A 23,744-nucleotide genomic window follows, 5' to 3' on the forward strand; every position below is an offset into this window, starting at 1 on the left:
TGGCAAGAAACCCATCTTCTTTGCATTTAAAGTGACATAACTGACTGAATGACATTCATAAAGATTCCTTCATGGTCACAACAGGTGTCATGCCAGTCTTATGCACACCCCAGAGGTCATTTAAGTTGAGCTTGGAGTCAAATATCCTTTTATTGGTTGGTATGTGTGGCAATGTGTTTGTAGTACATGATTACGTGTTGAGTAGATTGAATTGTTGATGCAGCTGATTGAGGGTCATAGAACATGTTATTTAACAGTGTCATGTTTATTAAGAGCGTCTGTTCAGCATGTTTATGTTAGTGTATGAATATGTAAAGAATGTGCATCCACCCATATACTGAGACTGGAGCCACACAGAAGTGACTGAGGACTGTCAGCCTCCAGGTAGGAGACACTTTATTTTAGATTGATAGAACAATAGATTATACATGGTATATCTAATTTATATACCAGTATAATATACAAGTCTATTGAAAAAATGACTTATGGCAATGAAATAATGACATTTTATATTAAGTAAGTTGTGAACATGAAAAAATCATCAAAATAGAAACAAGTTTATGACTTTTAATTTGGATTTTTAAACAGAAAAAAGTGCGTGGTGCAGTATGAATACTCTCACAAATAAACACATCGAGATTCTGATGATGTTATTTAAGAGACGTACAGAAATAAAGAATAATACTAGTAATTGTGTTTTGCATTACAAAGAATTTGCATGTGCCATTTCTTATATTTTTTAATAAATGATTACAGAAACATTTACAGTATGACCTTGACATTATTGTACATGCATTCACACCAAGAATATGTTCAGCGGCCTGGTGTTCATGTGTTTATCATTAGGAAAAAATGGACTTCTGCACCTTCAACGACACAGCTGTGACTCCACTGTTGATGTCAACTGACGAAAAGACCATGGGGACTGTGAGGATTACTCTGGAAGGAGTTGCATATGCAGCAAACCTTCTCTTTGGTCTCCCCACCAATGTCTACGTCCTGTGGCTTATAATGAGGAGAAGACGAGAAGATAGCCTCTGATTTCATCCCTCTCAACCAGACAGTTGTTGAAATCCTTCTTTGTTTCTCAGGCATTTGTTATTTCCTGGTTCGCCACCTATCGATCTGTTTCTTGACAAGACTTTTCCAGTTCTCGGCTGCATTGTTCCTTATCATGCGTCCCCTGGTGCAGAGCTTTATCTGCCTGGAACAATATCTTGCATCCGTCCATCCTGTGATATTCCTCAGGTGTAAACCTCTGAGGTACAAGGTGGCCTGCTGCTGTGTTTCTTGGCTGGTAGTGATTGCCATGTCCACTGTTGGCATGCCTTTTTTATTTACAAAAAGGGGTTTTCTTAATGATAGTCGCTTTGTATCAGTTCTTCTTCCTGATAATGGCTTTCTGCTGCTTCTCAGTTGTCAGAGCTCTGAAACGCCCTGGGCCAGGAGAGGGGAAGAGGGACCAACACAGAGCTAACAGCATGAAGAAAAGGGCCTTTAATCTTATTTTGATTAATCTGGTGTATACAACTTTGTTTCAGCTCCCAGTGACAGTTTCTTCAACCTTGTTTGGAGTAATACCAACAAGCCTATTTTTTACAGTTTGTTCTTTAAATATCTGTATCTTTGTCCTAACAGGTTTAGTCCCACCTATCCTGTGTCTCTATAGGGTGGGGAAACTGTGTAGTAAATGCAATTGTCTACAAGCAGTATTTGTTAAATGTTTACAAGATGTTTTTAAAGCACTTATTATAGAGGCTATAACCAGAAACTAGTTATCAGTGAGTCATTCAACACAGCTTGATCATGTAAAAAATAATTGGTTGAGAACATTTGTCTGAATATTAATCAATGTATTAAAATATACTCAATAGAAGATTTAATTGTTATTTTCAGTGTTAAGCGATTAAATCAATATATTTCTCTTGCGTGAAATACATATTTACATATTTATCTGAAATCATGTTCAGTGAGCCAGTATCATCATATATTCCAGGAGCGTGCATGTATTTACATTGTTCTGCAGAATCAATATTGAACACTTGCAGTACACAGTAACTGTGGGCGCTATACCCGTCAAGATAAACTTCCCACAACTTCCCTGTTTTTTTAAATCTTAGTAAGGAGTGGGATTCTGCTTCAGCTGGCAGAGGGTAACAGAGGAGCCCACACCAAAACCAGCATACAGAGGCTCACTGAACTGAGCCTTGAACCTGTGGATAAGCTCCATCGTCTCTGATATTGAGTAGAAGGCCACGGTGTTGCCTGCATAATCCAGGTACACACCAATTCGTGTGGCCCTGGGTGCGTCAGGAAGGTCTCGGTCGACTTTGTTGTGCCAGGCGGAGTAGCCTGAGTCTGAGCAGAGGAGACTCCAAGACTTGTCGTTGTAGCCCAGCAGGCTGTGCGAATTCTTCCCCTTGCGACTGATACTCTTGTAGGCCAACCCGATGGAAAACTCCCCGCCCCACTCTGCCTCCCAGTAAAATCTGAAACCAGTCAGAGGCTCCTTGCACAACACCTGGGAGAAGCCGTCAAAGCGTTCTGGATGATCTGGGTAAAACTGGACTGCTTTCTTCCGTGTGACCCTCTGGTTCCCGTCTGACAGGACCAGCTCTTTATAGACTGTGTTTGGATCGAAGGACATCTTGCAGGAGTCTGAGCAGAGACAGCCATACATGATACACATTTTACAATTAGTTATCTTTAGACGCATCTCATTGATTGAGAGAGGAACTGTAATTCATTCATCCATGCACTTTCTGTCCGTTTTAAACCCAAAACAATATATTGTTAGTAGTCACTTTGTTTCTGGTGATAGTGATAAGCATCGAATGGACTGAACCACATACACTTTACTCACATCTTAAGAAGTCTGTCCTGGTTTTTGGCTCCTGAAAATCAACTCTGGAAGGAACTGTTTGGATATGAAAACATGGACACAATCAATTTTAATTTAGTCCTTTGTCATTGCTATATATATTGTTTTTTAATAAATCTGTAGTGGATTACATAGTTACTTAAATTAAATGAGATAACTCATGTGTGCTAATGGTAAAGTTGAACATATAAAAGCTGACAGACACTTACCTTTGAGTCGTTTGTCACCATTTCTTGGCAAAAGTATGTACACAGGAGTTTCACTGACTGTGAAGATGATACAGCATTAGATTAGTCTGTCACTGGCCCACTTTACAGTTTTTTTTTATAAAGACATTTTGTCAGTATTATCTAGTGGACACAAACCTGTCTTGGAGATTTTGCTCAGTTCCTTCTTACAGATGTCGTCCAGATGTTCCTTCATCTCTGTGGCTGTCTTGCTCATCTCCCCAAAGGAGAACTGAGGGTTGATGAGTACTTTGGGCACCATGGCCTCAGGAGGAACACACAGGGTGGGAAAATTCTACTCAACAAGGAAGAGATGAGCTCCGTGATCCAGTCAACAAGACAGAAACCCAAACAGAAAAGTAGACTTGCTAAACAATATTTTTACAGATGGTAATGCCTTGATCTACAGTTACTGAGTATTGCCACCTAAAAAGTCGTTCCATTCCATCAATGTTACAAAATTGTTACATAAATGCTAATATTTCTTTCAGTTCTGTATGATCTTTCCGCACCTGCAGAAAGTGAATGTTGTCCTCTGTTTCAAGGATCTGCCGTAGCTCTGCATCTCTGCGCTGCAGCTCCAGTATCTCCTGCTCCAGACGGTCCACGTAGCCCTCAGCCTGCGACATCGCTGACTGCATGTTGGCCATTATCATCTGATTGATTTCGGCTTTCCAGCGCTCCACCGCCTGCAGCATTTCGTGGAACGTCTTATCGCTTTCTGCCTGTGCTCGCTGGGCAGCACTCTGAAAGGCAAAACCAGTTTGTCGAGAAGTCTTAGAAAAAGGTGCAGTGGGACATTTGATACCACCAACAGACGATGCCCATTTCCTCGAGTTGCATTATATGTACCGTTTGATCACGTTATAAGTGTAATCTTACTTTTAGTACATCCACATTATGTTTGAGCTCCTGCAGCTCCTTCATCCTCTCCTGAATGATGTACTGGACTTCAGACTGGGTGATTACCAAGACTTTCTGTTGGAAGAACATGACAATAAGAACAACAACAATAACAATAATAGTAATAATAATAATAATCTGTCGCACTTTAGAGAGAGAGACTTCTTCTACCCCCTGATGGACTCATGTTTGTAAAATTTGCCCAGAAAGTGCCCTCTTTGGTAGATAAAACATGACAAACTGCCCTCAACAATGCCTTTCCAATGGACAAAATGTGGTGAAGTGACCTCTCTTCATTATAAAAGTATCACGACTTTCTGCGCACTGGTGCCCAACTGCATACATCTGGTACCATTTTTATTTTTTTCCCCCCTGAACCTCAGATATCCTGAGTCTGCCACTGTTTCTCTCCTCCAAAATCCAATTCATGAAATTGATAGAAAGGAAAATAGAATTTTTGGGGGATTTTAAATTGATTTCATGCAGCTTCCTCAGTGCACAACAAGCCTATGTCACACATATTGACCCACAAACTATTCAGACTTACTTGCTTTTCAATGCGCTCTTCCTCAGCTGAAGTAATGTTGTGGCTGCGGTGCTCTCTGACAGTACACAGCACACAGATACACATCTGGTCAGAGCGACAGAACAGTTCCAGGCCCTTCTCATGCTGGGGGCAGATCTTCCTGTCCAGGTGGCCCGTCTCATCCACCAGCTTGTGCCTCTTGAAGGTGGATGACTCGTAATGCGGCTTGACGTGGGTTTCGCAGTAGTAGGCCAGGCACATGAGGCACGACTTGACGGCCTTGTTGCGACGGCCGACGCAGAAGTCGCAGAAGGATTCCCGGTGCATGTAGGGAAAAGGAGTGAGCTCTGGAAGCTGGCGTCGGTGCTCGTGGTTCACGTCGGGCAGGTTGCGTTTCAGCACGGGCCGTGGTGTGAAGGTTGCACGGCACTGTGGGCAGCTGTACACACCCATGTGGTCAAACTGGTCCCAGTAGACCTTGATGCACTCCAGGCAGAAGGTGTCACCACAAGGGATGGTGACCGGGTCTCTTAGGTCGTCCACACACAGGGGACAGTAAGCCTCTGGTGGTAAAGGGAAATTAGACTCAGCCATGATGGTGTTGGATGAGACAAATAGGGATTAACTCTGTATCAGAAAATTCTCTAGTCAGTCAGAGGTTCCAACCACAGGCTCCCGTGATCCTACAACTTCTTTGCAAACAAGAGACAAAGCAGTTCTCTGGTGATATTTAAAGGGAAGCCTTTGTTTCTACTGTAAGCAAACAGCATCTGAGAGAAAGCACCGAGGTCTGCAACCATGACGGAATTTGCTTCACAAGCAGGAATCTCAGGCGAAGCCACACAGTAAGGTCAAGTTGTCAGCAAAATAAAAACTAATGTGGGCTACACAGGATATTTATGATTGCATCTCACTTAATTAAAGAAGTGTCAACACGCCCCACCATCGTACTGATCACTTGATACTGCTGTAGTGTTACTGTAGTGTTAACAGTTTGTATGTTTGCAATACAAATACATTAATAACACAAAATGTCAGCGCATAATGTTCACCATGACACACACAAGCCTCAGAAACCAATCAAGTTCAGCAAGAAGCTCCACTTTCTACTGTTGTTTACATTGGTTTTCCCCTAAACCAACATTTTTTATGGGGAAGGAATTGACTGTACTGGTTAGTATATCCAAATGGGAAAACTTAGTCCTTCACACACCCTTCAGCTTTCCATTTGACTGAACGGTGAGTTTCATGATGGTGCATGATGTCAAAACAACTTGTTCTGTTGATCCTGTGAACAAAACACAGAGCACAAGTATAAGTATGTGGGTACCCACAGGAGCACATTGGAAATCTGAAAAACAAGGCAAGGTGAAACCACTGCTGAAACAAAAATATATAAATCTTTAATTCTAGCTTCATTTAAAAGCATAATTGGTTATTTTTGAAAAGGTACAAACATTTAAAGGAAATAATTTGTATGTTTTTTATCACGTTTAAATGGACTGACTAGTATGTAGACTTTTTTGAGTCTCTTTCCCAACTCGTCAAATAATAACACTTTGAGATTATAGGACGGGTCTGCCGCCATCCCAAAGTGAGTTAGGAATGAAACTCAAAAATCAACTTTTCTCACAAATAGCAGCTTTAAATCAGCTAAACTGGTTTCTCGTAAGGTGAAATATTTAGCTGTGGGCTTCCTCGTGTATGAATTATAATAGCCTTCATATATTTGAAGAGTATTCATGTTTAAATGCATAATAAATGCATGAAGAAACCACAGTTTCATCACTGATGGTTGAAAGAGCATAATTTATAATAAATAAAGCTGCTGGCAGACTGATACTAACACGGGGACACATTTGCAAAAATACTGAAATAATCTTGTCTGTGGGAACTACAATTGTGTAGTACTATGACTTTATTAATTTACTTGTGTGTGGACAGTTGCATTTTTAGGTGCGGAGTCTCGAGTCCCAGTGCAAAGTTAACTCTTCTTGCACATCTGTGGGACCCCTGAGGGCAAGAGAGAGAAAAACAAAACATTTTCATCCATGAAAACAGGTGGGAAAAAAAGGGCTGGTGTAAAAAAAGTTTTAAAAGGTTTTTTATTTTTTATACGTGAAAAAAGTATATAAAAAAGATTTTGTCAGGATAATTTCTCTTTTCCTGGAGGAAAACATGAATGAATTCAGTACTATTATACTTGATAGAAAAAAAAGTTTTGAAAGAGGAAGACAAAAAAAACCCCTTAAAAATATCACCAGTGGGTTTTTTTTCTCTGTCAGCTTCTGTGCAAATTTAAGTTTAACACCTGTCTGCAAACTGATTATTCAGCAGAGTATTGTTTGACCACTTTAGTGCAGTTGCTGAGTGTGAAAAGAGGCGTGCTCTGTGTTACTGGTCTGATATTCAGTTTCACTGATATGAAGCTGTGAGATGGGCTAATCTTTCCTGTAATGTGTCAGCTCTCCATTGTCAGTGTCCTTTGTCCTTTGAAGGGCCGCTCTCATCTTTGTCCAGACAAGAGGGCTCTTGTGACGATGACAGTAAGAGAGAAAAAGAGAGAAAGCAAGAGGGTGGGAGGGAAATGGAGAGCGGGAATGACAGACAGCTGTGAGTTGAGTTCAGTATTACAGAGGGGGGGGGGGGGGGGGGACAGTAAGAACAGCAAGATCTAGGGAGAATGGTAAGAGTAATAATCTTATGTCTAATCTACGTGCTCCAAAACATGGGTTACAGAAGAAATATCAGAAGACATGGAACACAAATGAATAGAATAAGGAATTGAAATAAAATTAAATAAACTTAACATGATACATCTTTCCACAGAAGCAAGTGTGCACACAGAGGCGAGGAGCTGATGAGCCTGAATAGACACAAGAGAGGCTGAGTGCCCATGATGTCATTGACTGTACTGGCTGGTACTCTCTCCCTCCCCCCTCCCTCCCTCCCTCTCTCCCTCCCTCCCTCTCTCCTCCAGCCTCTCTGTATCTCTCCATCTCTGTCGTCATTGTGAGAAAGCCTGGGAGTGGCAGGAAGGAGGAGAGGCAGAGGAGAAAGAGGAAGAAAGAGGAGGAGAAGGACGAAGAGGTTGAGCAGCCGTACGCAAATCAGGATTTCCCTGAATATTTACACAGCATCCTTCCGTTTACGGCAGCAGGTACACGTTACTCTCTCTTTTTCAGCATCGCTGTCCCATGCCCAGGTATCTATTACAACATCAGGGCAATGGAAATATCCTGTCTTCAGGCAGGATATTTAACAGTTGCCACGGCTAGATGTTGTCTTATTTCATGCTCCAGTATAGTGAGAGTAATTTCTAATATTTATGTGGACATTTTTAGCTGAACGGCACATTTTCATATTAGATTTTCTTAAACAGATCCATTACTGTTGCCAAAAGTGCACGTAGCCACATTGGACCCACAGTGTCATTTACATACTGTGTTTGTTTGCTATTTGTTTTTGGGGTTTAATGCCTTAATGTCAAGCTGCTACTTTAAACATGCATGAAAACTGCATGTAGATGCAGATATTTCTGCTTCTTCTGATCAAAAAAACCTCATTTCAATTATGAAATTATTGTCTTCCTTTAAATCTTTTTCTTAAAATTTGGATTCATAAATCATCACTGAATGTACATTTTTACATATAAAATGATGGAGAAGTGTGTGAGAGAGAGAGATCGGGTGTAGGAAGAGAAGAAGAGAAAGAGAAGGAGCATGTTTGGTCATTCGCTTGAGATTGAACAGCAGAGCAGCCATTTGGAAATTGAGCTGATTGAATTAAATTGGCGCGAGAGCAGCTTGAGTAACATTAACATAATGATGGATGTGAAAGTGTGTGTGTGTGTGTGTGTGTGTGTGTGGTAGAGAGAAAATGTGCACTTAGACTGACCGTGATGGCAGCTTTCCTTGGCAGTGCCGTTTTCCAATCAGCTAATAGAGTCATTATGAATTTATGTGAGCTCTTTACTTTGACACACGGGTAAAAAGTAAATGAACATCAGCCAACTTAAGTATGTTTTGTCATCACTGTTTGAAGGGCTATTTTAGGCTTTGGACAATGCAGTCATATGCTCCTAATAATCTGATATGTTGAACATAATCAGTTGTGTGACCATGTATCTGAATGTTTGCCTGCACACTGACCAGACATGCATGTGTACTGTGTCCCTGTCAGTATGGCCGAGGGCTCAGTGTCTGTAGCAGAGGTGGAGGCCTCCTTCAAGAAGTTTGCGATCCATGGAGACACCAAGGCCACAGGCAAGGAGATGAACGGCAAGAACTTTGCTAAGATCTGCAAGGAATGCCACATCATCGACGGCAAGAACGTCACCACTACGGATGTTGATATAGTTTTCACCAAAGTCAAGTAAGATTTCATTCAGGCAATATTGCCACAGTGTAACAAACAGCCAAGAAAAGCTGTAAACTCAGTGTTTCTCACATTTTTTGGTTAGTCTGTGTTCCAGAATTTTAAACTTACACCGCAAGTCTAAAAAAAACAATACTCGATACATCTTTCAATACAACCCAATCACTTCAAGTACATTTCTGCAGAACCACAGATAAGTTAAAACTGAAAGTTTCTTTATATTGCAACATTCCGATTATTTAGGTTAAATTTTCTATCTCTGTTTTGTCACAACACTGTGCTTATGGTTTTGCTTAAAATACCTGTTTTGGTCACCACGCTAACGGATGGCGATGGTCCAACTTCCTGTGAGTGTCTCCAGGTGTTCTTAAAGATATCCAGTGGTGTGACTCAAACTCCAGTTGTCAGTTTGGCAGCCTTGTTGGCTTGTAACGCCACCATCTTTTCCTCTCCTTCTCCTGCGACAGGTGGCTAATAAGCATATAATGTGAAAGTGATATGCCACGTTTGGTACACATGTTGACCTTGGAAGTTACTGTAGTTTGCAGAAATGTTAACTGCTAACATAATATCCTGGTGACTGGGCTGTTTGATACCACGACAAAAAGTAAAAAAAAAGTCCAAATAATATTGTTTTAGACCATTTGACAACCTTTATTAGCACTAAGTGTAGTAAAGTACAACTTTACTGAGGCTAAGGCTGCTGGAAAAGTCATTAGTTTTGCAGGTATCTGGTGATAAATGCAAGGATTGAACAAATTAGTCAAGGAATCACCGGGGTCATCACATATATGTACCACATATCATGGCAGTCCATCCAATATGGTCAAGGCATTTCACTGAAAACCTGTTAACCTCATGGTGGTGCTCGAGGAAAAATCATGGACAACCACTGATATGTCAGTCTGGACGCTGTGTGTGTGTTTCCTCAGGGCTAAGTCAGCTCGTGTAATCACATTTGAGCAGTTCAACCAGGCCCTTACGGAGTTGGCTCCCAAACGTTTTAAAGGCAAAAGCAAAGAGGAGGCGCTTCAGCAGGTCTATGGTCTCATTGTTGGTAAGGAGCCTGCCAACATGGGAGTCACTGTGAGTATTTCACCAGTTATAAGCACAATTCACTCACCCTGAAGCCCAGAACTGACAGAGACTGCACTGACGGATCCCTCTGACTGACCCATCGACGTACAACTGAGTTATTATGTTTAAAATTGAATAAGCTCAGGTTTAATGTTAAGAATACTTGGTTAAGACCCTGAAAGGATAAACATCTTTTTGTTTTAGCTGCTAAATCTTGTTTATGTGCAGTTGTATAGCTCCAAATTGAAATTATGACTGTTACTGGGCTGCACACAGTGTTATTCTCTGTCCTAACACTGGATGGTGCCAAAGAAATTTAAACTCTAACACACAGGGGCTTTTAAACAGACATTTAATTAGTATGAATATGTTATTTTACTGAGATAATCCATAGCAGTGCTGGGAAAAATAAATAATGAAGCAATTGTCAAATATAGTAGAGGGGATAAAATGTAAAAATGTGTTTGTTCACAGTCAATTTGATTTTCTGTTGTTTTTAGAAAGTGGCAAAGGCAGCAGCAGTGGACAGGCTGACCGACACCACCAAGTACACGGGATCACACAAGGAGCGTTTCGATGGGTCAGGCAAAGGAAAAGGAAAGTCCGGGCGCGAGGACATCCCAGACACGAGTGGCTACGTGTCAGCTTACAAGGGCAGTGGCACCTACGATGAAAAAGTGAAAGAAGCGTAATAATTCTGCTGACAGATTATGAAAACTTTGTTTCACCAATAATTTGAATCAAGGTTTTTGAGAAAAACCAACATAAATTCATTGGCTACTATTTTTGGAGACAAAACAAATATACTGTATATTTGGTGTGGGCCTAGCATACACCATGCTTTTAATTAATGGATTAATGAAAAACATATTGAATTGGAGTTTCAAGGTTTTCATAAGTGACAGCTGAAAGTAATCCAAAAGATAATGAACATACTGCAGTGAGTATAGAAATGGGTTAAATGGATCGCAGCATGAACAACTCATACTGCTCTGTATATTTTCTGTGATTTTACAGGGACCAAAAGAAATAAGTGTAGCCAAGCATGCTTTAAAGAAACTAACTTTGCTCTGTACTATAGATTAACAGTGTGCCTTACTATTGATGTAGCCGCTAGCGTGAATGCTCTGATATACAGTAATGTGCTGCCTCGATGCAATGGCTTTAAGAAATGAGTTACTACTTCACTTGCTAAGCTTATCACTATACATTTCAGTGCCTTTTGCTACATGACCAATCAGTGCCAGCTATTATTGCTGTCATGGAAACTATTCATATCATTACATTAAATATATATTGTATGACAAATGTAACATGCAGTGAAGAACATGGAATAAGTAAATAATTGTAGGCTTGCTCTGCTTTTGAACTTCAACTAGGCTCAATACTTGTGCATAAGTACCCAGGTTGCCTCTCTGACTTGTTACTGGGGTTTAAAGAGCATAAGTTGTCCCTGTTATTTTGACCTACTGGTTTACTCTTCTGTAAACAGGGAGTGGATAGCCATTGTTTAAAGGAGTTTTCTCCTGTAAGTCCTGAATTCTAGGATGGTGGTGAACAGCATCTCTGTGAAAAGGATGCTGTTTTAGCGAGCATAAGGGACCTCCACATGTGACTGCCTGAAGATAAGGGTTGAGTCTCTCTGTGAGGTAAGGCCACATCTAAGGGGACTCTTATGATTGTGTTTTGGCTTTTTCTTCATCTTGGTTTACACAAAGTTACTTGATACATTTTGGATGTGAGTTGTTAACTTTTGTGTTTGCTCAATTTGAATACCTTAAGTTAGGGTTTCGACCATGGTTTCTGTTGTGGATGAGTTTCTTCACTCTGCCTTTGATCACTTCCTCAGTCCGTGTACTAAAGATCAGCTGTTAAAAATAGCTAACCATTATGACATCAAGACTTTTGATTGATTGATTTATTTGAAATTGTAGATTCGTTTTTATGTGTTTTTTTAGTACATAAACAAACCAACAAAAGAACAGTGCAATTCTAATGACATGTTTGAAAAGGAGTGGGAAGAAGTGCAAACTTCTCTAATCCAACCCCCTCTCCATTAGGTCTCTTCAAAGACAATATTAAAGAAACTGGAGCATGATAAACTGAAACAACCAAAAGAACCTGAAATGCAGCTGGAACTGGAAAAACTTAAATTCAAAATGCAGAGGATCAAAAAAGAGGTTGGAACGGGACAAACTGCACAGAACTGGTGTGGGTTCTGGTGAACCTTATTCTAGGTTCAACATACAGTAAGCACTAATTTAAGGTTATTATCAAAATTCAGTAACAAGATCCCAACACTTTTTTGTCTTTATTTGAGCAGGAGCAGATACATGTAATTGGCCAGATGTGCATCTGATGCTTAAAGGATTTGTTGAAGGCTGAGGCCAGCTACAGCTCATCTCTAGTTTGTTATCATGGTTTTGTGTGCCAAGCCAGTGCTTACTGCACCTCATCCTGATAATCATTTTCAGCTCTGAGTTAGGGCCTGAGTTAGGGGCTGGAGCTGTATTGCTGCCAAAAGTTGAACTTATATCAGCTTAACCTTCTCTTCATTGAGAAAGAAACCCCACTTTCCATTTGGGCGTTACAACATTTTGACATGTATGTGAGTGCACGTCTTTTCTTATGGCTTATGTATGGGAGGCAATATTTTATAGCTTAATTTGCTGAATTAAAATCTAGTGTGAGCAGAGGCTTTGCCTTAGGTAGGACTACCTAAATGATAAATTGTAATTTTGTTCTGTTTATAAATACAGGTAGGACCCAGTTCTTGAGAGGGTGAGATGTGACAGCCAGTCTAAGACTCTGCTTGTGACCCTCCTGCTGTCTTTTCTTCTGTTTGCACCCCGGTTGCTTGGTTGTCTTGCACCTGGGCAGGCTGTGTCTATGTAATTTAGGCCTTGTCCACACTTAAACAGATATTTTTCTAAACTGAAATTTTTTCTGCTCCGTTTAAAAAAAAAAAAAAAAATCCTGTCCACTTGACTCTCTGTACACACGGGACTGCAAAAATGTTGAAACAGGCATGCCAGGCCTGTAGGTAGAGATAAAGTCAACTTCACTGATACTTCGGCGGCTGTGGATCAGGGGGTAGAGCCAGTGTCTTGTTATCGGAAGATCGCTGGTTCGATTCCCCTGGTCTTCATGTCAGAGTATCCTTTGGCAAGATACTGAACCCCAAACTGCTCCTGATGTGCTGGTCGGCACCTTGCATGGCAGCCACCGCCATCAGTGTATGAATTACTGTAGGTCGCTTCGGACAAAAGCATCTGCTAAATGTAAATGTCAAATACCAGAGAAGAGCATGTGAGGAACTTTATCCCCTTTGGGGGTAGTGACTTAAAAACAAAAAGAGTAGGAGCTAATTATTCATTAATTTACTGTTATTTGACACATATAGCCATACCCTAACATCTTTCCACTGAGGTGCTTTTCTGACGTCATTGTTTCTCCGAACAATCTGTTTGCATGTACACATAGATAGACAGAAACCAGAGTTAAAAAAAAATGCACTTTGCAAGGTGTTCTCAAAAATCTCCATGCACAAATTGCCATTTGTGCATAGACGAGGGGCCAAATCATAGAGGAAAATGTCTGTTTTACAAAATATCAGTAGAAGTGTGGACATTGCCTGAGGCTGGTTTCTCATTCTGTATCTCTGTCTTTCCTCATTATCATCTAACCTTCTGGTCTGGTTTTCCTCTTTGTTTTGCCTCTGCAAAACCACACAAACAGTACATTTATCACTGCAAACATTACAGAGTTACAGACTACAGATTCATTTATTAAGTTGCTTTTGGCTCAGTTTCTAATAAAATATTGTTTAAATTACTTCAAATCTTGTGTGGGCTCCTTTTTGTTTGGCTTACTGAGCCTGAGCTGTGAACACTACTGATGAAGCTACAGTACAGGATACTTTTACATCTTCTTTATACCTTATTTCTCCCTTGCTGACAACTTTATGCTGTCATTTCTAATCCTCACATAATGTTTCACGTTGCTTTATTATTTTTTTATTTAATTACAAGTTGAATCAGTTGTATGTCCTATTTATCTGAAAATGCATTTTGAGGGGAGTGAAAGTAAAAATTTAAATAGATGTATGAAAATGCACCAACATAATGTTTTTCCATGAATATAAATGATGTTGTACTTTACATTTATTTTACATTTTCCTGACCTGTATGGGATGCTGCAGTGTAACATCACAACAAAAGAAAATAAGAGAGTATACATTGTAATCCTCTAAAAAACAACTTTAAGCCCCTGGTGTTAGCTTTAACAGACAGGAGATGGATTTGCAGTATTAGAAAATAATAGTTTCCCAAATATATGTTCTCAATAAATAACTATTGAAACCATGAAGGTTAAAGAGGATAACCCTCATCAAAACCCTGCTGATTACCAGAAATGTCAAGGATACAATTTCCCAACATAAAGAGTCTTTGTTGAACAATAAACACTCTGGACCCTCCTTGTAACGTGACACTGGCAGCATTTATGGTACCATTTTAACAATGCTCATCATATGGTGCATGTTTAAAGATCGCTTTCCTCCTCTATGTCTCGCACTATAGGCCTGAGCTGATAAGCATCACTTGGGTTTTGTGTGGACACTGCCATTGAATTTCATAATACAGAGCCTGTATTCTCCACAATTGACCATGTATTCTTTACCATGCTTAACTCATGACCCACTACTAAGATCTTAACACATAATGGAGAAATAATTCAGTAAGTTCATGCTGTTTAGCAGAACTGTAGTACTTTTTGAGTAATTATTTGTGCTTTGTTGTGTGTGTGCTTTTTTTTTTTTTTTAGAAAATAAATCTTTTTCATGTATTCGCTGCTTGTTATCTGATGTTACGATTTTTGTCATTCTTTCTGCTTTTTGGGTCACTTGAAACAAGCTGTAAACACAGCATTGACTGTATGTCACTTATTAATATTGATGAATGAATTAGGTATGTTGCAAAATGATCATTTGGAGCCCTGTTTATGGCCATTTGATGAATATTAGGTCCAGTGTTTACTCTCCTTTTTTCTCTCCATGTGTGTTTCACAGGTCAAGTCAATGCGCTTTGCAGCACAACATCGAAAACATTGAGCATTGCAGTAAGATTAACACATATATGTAAAATAACGTGTTTTTTTTACAACCCCATTAAAAACTCAATTCTCCACAATGTTCACAAGCTGGGCTAATCGCTAAATACGTCTATTGTTTGGTGCTAGATATGTAGTGAACAGCCAGTTTTTAGAGTTTTTCAGTGAGAACAAATGTCTGCTGCATCTGAAAACAATGAAGATAAAAGCCGTAAGAGTCAATCAAGACACTAAAGTTACTGACGGTAAACCAAAATAGTGAGTAAAATGCTCCAAAGGGGAACTGTAGAGTCCAGTGATAATCATCCCTTTCAGATTTGGACAATGGGATGGGACAACCAGAAGAATGGCGCTATGATCAGAACAATTATAAGTTGACGACAAATTGTGATTTTCTAAAATCTGTTAGAAAACCACAGTTCAAACCCACTAACCTACATATAGTAAGACAGCTGATATTAAACTGATGTGTAGCTTCAAAGATCTTACCCTTAATGGTGCAGTATTACAAAAGTCTTAATTGTAGGTAATAAGATACACAATAGACAATTCAGCTCCTATGACCTACTGAGTGTCTTTACTGCTCATAAAGACTAACTAAGACTTAAATAATACCGGTGTCAATATTGAGCTCAACACTTTCCATTTCAAACTGGTTTCTCATGGTCCAACCACAATTGACAGAATACATACACACACTATTGGAAACATTAACCTAAACTAAACCTTCTTTGACCCAGTGTCATCAATAGAGGGACAGGTGCGGAGGGACAATGCAGCAGGCTTATAATAAACAACAAACCGGACGGTCCTATCAGCCAATCTGACACCTCCGACCTAATAACCAACTCTGTAAGATACAATCTTTAGCAGATTTTGATATACACTGGGGAGCTTATCAGGAAGGTCCCTGCTGAATCCTGCCCTCACAGGTCACACCTCGCCTGAGGAGCACAGGGTTGCAAGTGTGTATGGGAGGGGAATAAAGTTAAGGAAATCAGCTGTTCATAGTGTGTGAGCTGCCAGATATCTCTCCACCCACTTGGAAATAAAAGTGATGTGAAAAGGGACCTTTATTACAAGCCATCATTGTGCATACTACTGCAAGACCCCAAGGTCCTCATTATTAGTGTGTTTACCTTTTATCTTTTATCACAATTTGTGCTGGACTATAGATTTTTTAAGTGGATACTGACTGAAGAAGATATTCTCTGCTGGACTGCTGTGAGTATTTTTTTTCTTTTCTTTTGCTAAAATGTGTTAAATAAATAAAGTAAATTTTCTTACAAGCTATTGTTGTGGCAGTTAATGCAGGTTATTCTTGTAGTTACAAGGCAAACAACAACATTTACGTCTTTTTTTCCAGCTTGTTTAACATTTAGCCAAGCTGGAAACAGACTGTCCAGAAAAAAGTCAATTTTGATGGAAGGTATAATCTTTCCCACAGTAACACATGCACAAAATATTGTCTGCCAGTGTAATTGAAAGCTAAAAGAACAAGAAACATATCTGTCAATTTTACGTGGCAAAGATGATGGCCTTGAGGAATGTTTATTTTTTAACTAAGTGAATTCAAAGGACACACAATAAGATAAAACAAAATTAAAACAAAAATGACAACTTTAACTTATAACTTGATAAAAGCAACATTTTTGACTGAGATGAGTCATTGAGTTACTGTATAACTACAAAACATGAAATTCCACGTTACGTTGTCTTTTGTGTTAAAAAATAAAGTTGACTGTCAAGAAATACTTTAAGCAGTATTCATTCTATGAAAATCTCTGTCTGCAGATATTTCCTTGTGTTGTGAGATGAGAGTTATAGCATGGACTCTGTTCATCTTGGACCTGCTGTGGGACAGGGTGAGAGCCGAAAACAGTATCAGCAGCCTACGAGATGCAGCAGGTAAACCAAACCGTATATTGTTCTGAGTGCGCTTCACATGGTGAAAAATAATTGAGGGTAAACAAGGGCATGTTGGTTAGGAGGGGTGTTACTGCACATTGTGGATAGCTGACAAAGATATCAGAGAAAGAAGATCAAAAGATAAGAGAAAAAGATAATGATAATACTATAATAAACTTTATTTGTATGGTTCCTTTTTTACAAGATTGTAGCTCAAAGTACTGGTAAACAATAAACGTATTATATTTATATATATATATATATATATATATATATATATATATATATATATATATATATATATACATAGGAACAAGAGAAAATAAAAACAACAAGCAAAGAAATGGGTAAAAAACAAGCGAGGCAGTAGCAACAACAGGTATCCTAAGAACAATACGATAAAAGATAAAAAAAAAAACAAAGTAAGGCATAAGAACAATAAAATATGTGCAAGATACAACTAAAACAAAGGAACAATGCCAGTTAGTTAAAAGTAATGTTGAATAAATATGTTTTCAATTGTCGTTTATTTTTTTCCCAATTTTCACAGAGCTTGAATATCTTATGGCCATAATTATGGTGCAAAGTTTTTAAAGGCTGAGCCCCTGATATTCTTATTTGTGCGATAGGTTGTATGTAGAAAAGATTATAAAATGACAAAGATTTTTACATTATATTATATTGTGTTCATCCCTTTCACAATATACTATACTATACTGTATTATACTATACTGTATTCGTCATAGTATACTATAATATTTTATACTGGATTGAAATATTATAGCAAATTCCTCCAGTGAGATCTCTTTTATACCTTATTTTGATGCACTCATTGTTAATTTCCCGTCACGCCAACTCAAAAACTCTGTGTATGAAATTGATGTGATGTGAATTTGATGAAGTTTGTTCAAAACCAATGACCGGCGTGCTGTGGCATCTTAATATTTGGTGTTTGTCTTGAAATGTTATGGCAGGATCTCCTCTTACTTCATACATATACATATATATATCCATCTTGTGAGTGTGCCAGTTTATAATGATCCATGACACTGTTTTCCCATCTGTCCTTCCACATTTGCAGTGGCGTGGGAGGGGGAGCTACCATGCAGACAGTGGGACTGTGACTGTGCATTCAAGCACCAGCGAGGCTGCTGCTGTGCCGCCGCTGAGCTCCAAGAAGTGGAGGACCAAATCTTCACGCGAATGATGGACCTGTTGGCGAGCATGTCCCAGCTGGGGGGCAGCATCGTTGAAGTGATAGGTACTCTGGGACATGGACACTGGTAGAAATAGTCCGCAGAATCAAGAGACTACAATCTGCATACATCCATATTGATGTGATTGTAGTGTCGTATATTCTGTGGCGATGCTGATGAAGATGTTTGAAGAAAAACTCCGCCGACACTGTCTTAGTTGTATAACAAATTTATTACAATTCAGTACAGTTCAGTATCGTAAACAAGTAACACGTTACTTGGAGAGCCTCCAGCCGAATAATGAAGCTCTCTCGAACATATGCAGACAGCTCCTTATATACCGAGCTTGTTCTGGTCAAAAACTTAGTTACCACATATGGTTTACATTAAGAGAGGGACAGATAAGAATAGAGGCACCTCTTTTAGGATGCCCCACCATGTCTCTTCACCTCTGACCCAGGACTTCCATGACTCTGCTGACCTAACATTTGGTATATGTTGTCCTGACAGCAGTACCATCATGTCTACATTCTGGTACCCCTAACCAAATAACCTCTAAGTCAGGAAGGCCCAAACAACAACTAACATTCCAATATATTCTCTTAATACAAACCATTTGTATAAGTATGCTGCATCTAACAGCAGACACCTCAGTAGCTTTTGATAAAACTATTTGCTGTTTTGAGTCTGTCACTTACTTAAAGGACGGTCTATGCTGAAGTGCAAACTGGATGTTGACAAAACAAACTCACCTCTTGGTATTTTACTGAACACTTTGCTAGTGACACAGACCCAACTTCTGGTTCTGAATAGGGCCTGCTATAGTCATGCAGGTGAGTGAGATTTTGATATGTCATGGGCAACCTGGCTAACAGAACTGAACCACATCTGGACCATACTTTAGTGCTGTATTGTGGACCATCACTTGGCCAGACCAAGTTTGCGATGTGTTTGTTGGTATTATGTTTATAACTATCAGGATTCTTGGTTGGGAGAGAGGTTTGTTTTCTTTTGGACTAACCAACCAGAAATAAGCAATTTCTCCAAAATACAGCGTTTCCAGTCAATACAAAAAGCTGTGGTTGCTGTTGATTGTTTGTTTCACTGTTCACATTTGTGAAAGAAATATTTTGATTTAAGAGTTGAATGAAAAACACAATTTGTACAGTTGCATCAATCTCATCTGCGCTCATTGCCTTTATTGTAAAGCTGTTTTTTTTTTCAAAGATGTAGCTGGGTAGCTCGCCAACTATGTAGGAAGATTTCCAGATTTTTAATCCCACCAATATTAAAGTGTGATTAGTCGATGTTTTCTCTAGATAAGATGTTTGTGGGCATAACAGAAGACCAATTTGAGTCGGTGAACAGAGCTGTGGTTTGGAACTAGGCTAAAGAAGTCCCCAAAGTTCTTAAAAAAGTATGACATTTTGAACATCTACAATGCCACAAGACACATCTGACAATAATAACATGAGAGAGTGTTTTTCCTCCTGTCCCTCTGTCTCAGGAGGGATGAGGATTGGGTTCACAGCCTCCGTGAGCAGCAGAACAAACTGCATTGGGCCTTTCACCAGGAACAGCCCCATTCCTTACGATGTCATCACCCTCAACCATGGACATGGATACAACCCCGCCCTGGGTAAGTGTTCACAAGTGGTTATTTTAACGGCATATAAAAGTGCTGTCAAACCATCATTTATGTCTTGGATGGATTTCTCTCTAATGATGAGCATCTTTAACCACACATGAGTAGTTGCTTTAGTATTTGGTTGGCAGACATTTGACAAGTAGACATGTGCAGAACTCTATCATCACATGAATGTCTTTTGTGCTGTTCAGTGATGTCACCTTACAGATTTTGTAACAACAATATTATTTCTCTGTTTCCTCAAAGTGACATTTGAGGCTGTGAAAGTGCAGAGGTGCCATGTGCAAATTCATTTTTTAAACATGTTATCATTTCCAGGTATATTCACAGCTCCTCGTTCTGGAGTATATTCCTTCTCCTTCTCGATCTACTCCAAGGTGGGAGGGGAAGGAGAAAGGATGTACTACAAAGTGCAACTCATGAGAAACAGGGAGGTGGTGGCATCCACGTGGGAAGACAACAGAGAGGACTCGGAGGACAGCAGCTCCCAGACTGTACTGCTGTCCCTGCAGCAGGGGGGCCAGGTCTATGTAGAGCTGCTGAGCGGCAGGCAGCTATGTGGGATCGTTGAGGGCCTGAACACCTTCTCTGGCTCCTTGATTTACTCCACTCAGGCCTAATATTGATGTATTTCATTGTGGTCTAATGTATGCCTTGTCCAAAGCTTACATGCGTTTACTATTTTTTCTTCAAGCTAAAATTCCCACATGAAAGAGAGGATAAACATAAAGTACATATTTTGAAGCATGCTATCGTCCTTTATGTAACTGCACTGTGTGGGCTTTTTTAACTTTATTTTACTTTAATAAAAACAAATAAAAACTAATGTATTTCTGACATTTAATTTATATTTTTGTTTCAAAAATGGTGAAAGTGGGAGGTGGTGTCTTGAATACTGAACGAATGGCACCACACTAAGCCATATCAGTTGGCAACCCAGAATCTAGGGGTGTAAAAATTAACTCATATGAATTGGAAATCAGGTTTAAAGTTAAAGATACGACTACACTGACACCTGGACCTCTGTATCGATCTAAATGTACTGTGAGCCGGTCAATGGCCTGATTTTAAAGTTATGAATTGGTTGAGTGAAGCACCCTTGACCAAAAGATGATGATGCGTGATATCCAGCTTGAACAGTCAAACCATGGTGGAGGGAGGACTCCAATTCAGAAGTTGTATAACTCATTATAATGAGCAATTTACCTTTCACTGTTTGTGTAGCACCTTGTAAGGCACTGTTGTAAACGCATTCCTTAATGACATTTTACCTTGATGTTATTTATGTCTCACACGTCATGAGTTGCAATGGACAATGGTCTGATAGTGCAACTATGCTACACGTCATACTTAATTGTTGTTTCTTTGATTTAGGTCTCTGAGGCAGAGATGTCGCAATTTGTTAAATGTTTGTTGTCTCAACACCTTTGTCCTTGTGTCTTTTCCTCAACTCCTCCGCTCTCATGTGGGTTAGGGTTAAAGATGTGAGGAGAGGCGGCGAGGACAGGGGGCGAGGAGGTACAAGCTGAGATATGAGAAGAGAAGTGTCTCCTGTGTTTCACGTCTCTTCCTTTACCAGCCTTTTTTGCTTGCTTCTTGTTTTGTGAATGCCAGCAGCACTCCACTAAGAAAAGTTGTGAATGTCTTATCAGTGGCTATCCAACTAATTAGATGCAACATATAAAGTAAAAAAGGCAACTATGGAGTTACTGGAAGGCAACCCACCTAACACATGACGTCTGTGTACAGCCCCGCACCTTTAATTTTTAAAAATTAAGAACATTTCCAACAACCAGTCACTCTATACAGAAGCTGAAAAGCAACCATTGTCTAAAAGAAGCCTTTTAACACCAGCTGCTACTTTTGTTTGTCAACAGCTAGATTTGAACGTTAGTGAAAGTAGTCCACCTACTTCTAAGCATCACACAAGGGAATGAGACCATAAAACCAACATGAGTGCAACAAGTAGTTTAATGACAAATATTCACTCAGCAAAAGCAGGAAAATGTGCATTTCTTTCCAAGAAATTCCAACAACAGAAATTGTACACCGTAAGTAAACAAAGCCAAAAAATAAAGTCAGTGGCTGCAGAGAGTGTTTAACTATGTCATATATCAATCTAAATAATTCAGTTCTGACGAGACAGTTAGCAGGCATAAGGTTGGAAGAATGCTTTCTTTCCCCAGTAGTCAGAGAAGAACCACTAGGCTGTCATTAGCACACAGCATTGCAGTTTAGATTGCTCTTACACCCTGCATTCTTCAAGACAAAGAGGACTTCACAATCAGTCAGACCGGCAATTTTATCCTGACCACTAATTATCTCAGTTATATTGAATACTTCATAAGGAGGGATGAGCACTTCTGCCTCTGTATCATCATAAACTGAATAATTTTTCAAAGGAGCACCCAGACAGGTCTCAATTTTAAAGCAGGTCCCATGACCGAAATCTGTCAAGTATGTTCTGAATGAGCTGGAGGCAAAGGAACCAAACCGAATTCTGTCATTGACTTTCCCAGTAAACCTGACATCAGATCGTCTGTAAGTAGTGTGACAGTAGCCATCACTTTTCAAGATCTGTATTGCAGATATCAGCAGGAAATGTAAAGAGTGGAACTTAAATGAGGAATCATAGAGGCTTCCCTGTGTCCGGACTGCATCATTGAACATCTTGTACATGTTGTCATCTGTGTAAGCACAGATCGCTTGCAAGTGATCTATGGTTAGAGCCTTATCCTCCCTGTGTTCTAGTTTCCTTTCAGCACATTCCCTTGCCTTTTTCCAGGTTTCTCCAAATGGTTTCTGATACTTTTCTTCCTCAAGGAATTTTTCCTTGACTCTTTCCATCATTGCTTTGTCGCAGCCAAAGTACATATCATCAATTGAATCTTCGGCCATGCTCAACGGGATGCTTGGTTTGGGATCTCGTATATTGACGTTGAAACGGATCTAAAAGGGAAACAAAGAAAGATGAAGAGAGAGGTCATTAAACAGACTCTGTTAAAAATGGAAACACCCACCATCACACATCTAATTGAATTGGCCCAAACCCTGAAAAACTCAGTAAATGGTATCTAAGTAGCGCAGCAGCTATCGTATTTAAGCTTGCACAATGGCACGATCAAATATTAGTGTTGGTGTTCCTAATTAATGTTTACTTTAAGACCATCATTGATCGATATCTTAATATTTACTTTATTATAAAAGTGATACCAAAAAATGAAATATGGATATTGTGATAATAATACACATATGATAATATCGTGTGAATAATCTGGCGAAGATGTTATGCCGAGTAGTTAATTTGGTTGCCTCTTCACTAGTAATTGAGTGTAATTGTTCTTCCTGCACACTTTTTTAAAAGTTATGATTACAGATTCTCTCCACTTCCCTAGACTTGGTATTTTGAGGGTAATTTTTTTGCCAAAAAAGAGACAAAACACACAGTAAACAGAGTTAAAGATAAATTTGATTGCTAGCATTTTCTTTCTAATGTCTATAAATATCGCGATAATAATGTTATCATGAAGTCGTTTGGCCACAATAATTGTGTAGTGAAAATCTGATATTGTGACAGCCCTACAGGAGATGTACTTTAAGCTGTAACTGTAACATTTAAAGACGCATAGTATAACAAAATTGTCTGACCTATCTGACGTTTCTGCTGTGCTGTATTTATTTAAGCACGTTTTAGTTGACTTTTATTCTGATTAGGTGTTTTTGCCTCAAAGTTTTGTGTGAGAAACTGAAACCAAATAAAGTTGTGTAAACACCCTTCATTGTTTGTTAATCTTTACAAAATTTTCCACCAACTGTCACATCCTGCACTCACCTTCATGGAGTAGACAGGCAGCATCCAGCAAAGGATCAAACACAGTGGAGCAAAGATCAT

General features: G+C 39.4%; 4 protein-coding genes across 4 annotated transcripts; 2 read left to right on the forward strand and 2 right to left on the reverse strand.

Moving 5' to 3' along the window:
• Positions 1-365: 365 nt before the first annotated feature.
• Positions 366-5,238, reverse strand: ftr84 (finTRIM family, member 84). The gene is made up of 7 exons (XM_073475950.1): positions 4,559-5,238; positions 3,991-4,086; positions 3,621-3,854; positions 3,247-3,403; positions 3,091-3,147; positions 2,864-2,917; positions 366-2,658 (listed from the first exon to the last, which is right to left on the reverse strand). The coding sequence occupies exons 1-7, from the start codon at positions 5,129-5,131 to the stop codon at positions 2,117-2,119; spliced, it is 1,713 nt and encodes a 570-aa protein (XP_073332051.1). The 5' UTR covers positions 5,132-5,238; the 3' UTR covers positions 366-2,116.
• Positions 5,239-8,720: 3,482 nt separating this feature from the next.
• Positions 8,721-10,683, forward strand: tppp2 (tubulin polymerization-promoting protein family member 2). The gene is made up of 3 exons (XM_073477332.1): positions 8,721-8,911; positions 9,847-10,000; positions 10,492-10,683. The coding sequence occupies exons 1-3, from the start codon at positions 8,721-8,723 to the stop codon at positions 10,681-10,683; spliced, it is 537 nt and encodes a 178-aa protein (XP_073333433.1).
• A 6,231-nt stretch (positions 10,684-16,914) lies between these two features.
• Positions 16,915-20,472, forward strand: cbln18 (cerebellin 18). The gene is made up of 4 exons (XM_073467894.1): positions 16,915-17,008; positions 18,090-18,269; positions 19,712-19,843; positions 20,171-20,472. Exons 1-4 carry the CDS (start codon positions 16,915-16,917, stop codon positions 20,470-20,472), a joined length of 708 nt encoding a protein of 235 aa, XP_073323995.1.
• Positions 20,473-22,066: 1,594 nt separating this feature from the next.
• On the reverse strand, positions 22,067-23,744 carry LOC140997906 (ecto-ADP-ribosyltransferase 5-like). The gene is made up of 2 exons (XM_073468008.1): positions 23,685-23,744; positions 22,067-22,801 (listed from the first exon to the last, which is right to left on the reverse strand). Exons 1-2 carry the CDS (start codon positions 23,742-23,744, stop codon positions 22,067-22,069), a joined length of 795 nt encoding a protein of 264 aa, XP_073324109.1.

This window comes from Pagrus major, chromosome 1, assembly GCF_040436345.1.
Source record: "Pagrus major chromosome 1, Pma_NU_1.0".
Lineage (NCBI taxonomy): Eukaryota > Metazoa > Chordata > Actinopteri > Spariformes > Sparidae > Pagrus > Pagrus major.

Coding starts and splice junctions, on each gene's coding strand:
- ftr84 (XM_073475950.1), bottom strand. CDS start 5,131: ATGGCTGAGTCTAATTTCCCTTTACCACCAGAGGCTTACTGTCCCCTG. Junction 4,087..4,558: donor AAGAGCGCATTGAAAAGCAA/GTAAGTCTGAAT, acceptor TTCTTCCAACAG/AAAGTCTTGGTAATCACCCA. Junction 3,855..3,990: donor ATAATGTGGATGTACTAAAA/GTAAGATTACAC, acceptor TTTGCCTTTCAG/AGTGCTGCCCAGCGAGCACA.
- tppp2 (XM_073477332.1), top strand. CDS start 8,721: ATGGCCGAGGGCTCAGTGTCTGTAGCAGAGGTGGAGGCCTCCTTCAAG. Junction 8,912..9,846: donor ATAGTTTTCACCAAAGTCAA/GTAAGATTTCAT, acceptor GTGTTTCCTCAG/GGCTAAGTCAGCTCGTGTAA. Junction 10,001..10,491: donor CTGCCAACATGGGAGTCACT/GTGAGTATTTCA, acceptor TGTTGTTTTTAG/AAAGTGGCAAAGGCAGCAGC.
- cbln18 (XM_073467894.1), top strand. CDS start 16,915: ATGAGAGTTATAGCATGGACTCTGTTCATCTTGGACCTGCTGTGGGAC. Junction 18,270..19,711: donor CAGCATCGTTGAAGTGATAG/GTACTCTGGGAC, acceptor CCTCTGTCTCAG/GAGGGATGAGGATTGGGTTC. Junction 19,844..20,170: donor TGGATACAACCCCGCCCTGG/GTAAGTGTTCAC, acceptor TATCATTTCCAG/GTATATTCACAGCTCCTCGT.
- LOC140997906 (XM_073468008.1), bottom strand. CDS start 23,744: ATGATCTTTGCTCCACTGTGTTTGATCCTTTGCTGGATGCTGCCTGTC. Junction 22,802..23,684: donor TGCCTGTCTACTCCATGAAG/GTGAGTGCAGGA, acceptor TTTCCCTTTTAG/ATCCGTTTCAACGTCAATAT.